Source organism: Aphanomyces invadans (genome assembly GCF_000520115.1).
Source record: "Aphanomyces invadans strain NJM9701 unplaced genomic scaffold supercont1.54, whole genome shotgun sequence".
Lineage (NCBI taxonomy): Eukaryota > Oomycota > Saprolegniomycetes > Saprolegniales > Verrucalvaceae > Aphanomyces > Aphanomyces invadans.
The window spans coordinates 91,143-91,797 of record NW_008580199.1 but is presented as its reverse complement, the minus strand read 5'-3'; the positions used below and the strand labels follow the sequence as shown (position 1 = coordinate 91,797).

The 655-nt window shown below is 51.1% G+C and overlaps 1 protein-coding gene across 1 annotated transcript; it reads left to right on the top strand.

Annotated features, from left to right (window-relative positions):
- Positions 1-377: 377 nt before the first annotated feature.
- H310_13599 (hypothetical protein) lies at positions 378-591 on the top strand (the record flags this gene model as incomplete). Its single annotated transcript, XM_008881152.1, has 2 exons — positions 378-511; positions 561-591. 2 exons carry the CDS (start codon positions 378-380, stop codon positions 589-591), a joined length of 165 nt encoding a protein of 54 aa, XP_008879374.1.
- Positions 592-655: the final 64 nt, after the last annotated feature.

The following is a 655-nucleotide window of genomic DNA, read 5'->3' as shown; positions in this document are numbered from 1 at the left end:
AAGCGCGCGGAGCTCGAGCTTGTCCAGATAACATTTGCAACCTCTTTCTAGATCAAGTATGGCGCGCATCCGCTACGTGACATTGTCAACATTGACGAAACAGCTGTCTACTATGACATGCCACCCCGTCGCACGTGGGCTGAGGTTGGCGAAGACTGGAGAGTTGACTCGGCCGATAAGCATTCTGACCGCCTCACAGCTGTCATGGGAGCATACGCAGATGGATGTCGGGTTTTTTACGTATTCCGCTCAATTCGTTCTTAAGATCGAAGCACCGATGCTCTTTGTGTTGAAGGGTGCTCCAGGCGGTGTTATCCAGTCTGAAGAATTGCCGACACTCCCATCTGGTCATCTACGTGGTTCAAGAAAATGCCTGGATGGACGACTCCGTGTGGGAGTTTTATCTCAAGGAGCTATTGAAGTTTGAGCTGATAGGACCCTCTGTTTTGCTTGTGGACAATCTTGCCACCCACGTGTCGTCGACATCGTACAAGCTCGTGGACGAAGACTTGTTTGGCTTTTTGGAGCCGTTGCCTCCAAACTCAACCAGCGTTTGCCAGCCTCTTGACGTTGGCGTTATGGGACCACTGAAGGCGAGATTACGTGCGTTATGGCTCTTGGAGAAACCTGTCGTTTCTGCAGCCGAAAAGAGAAG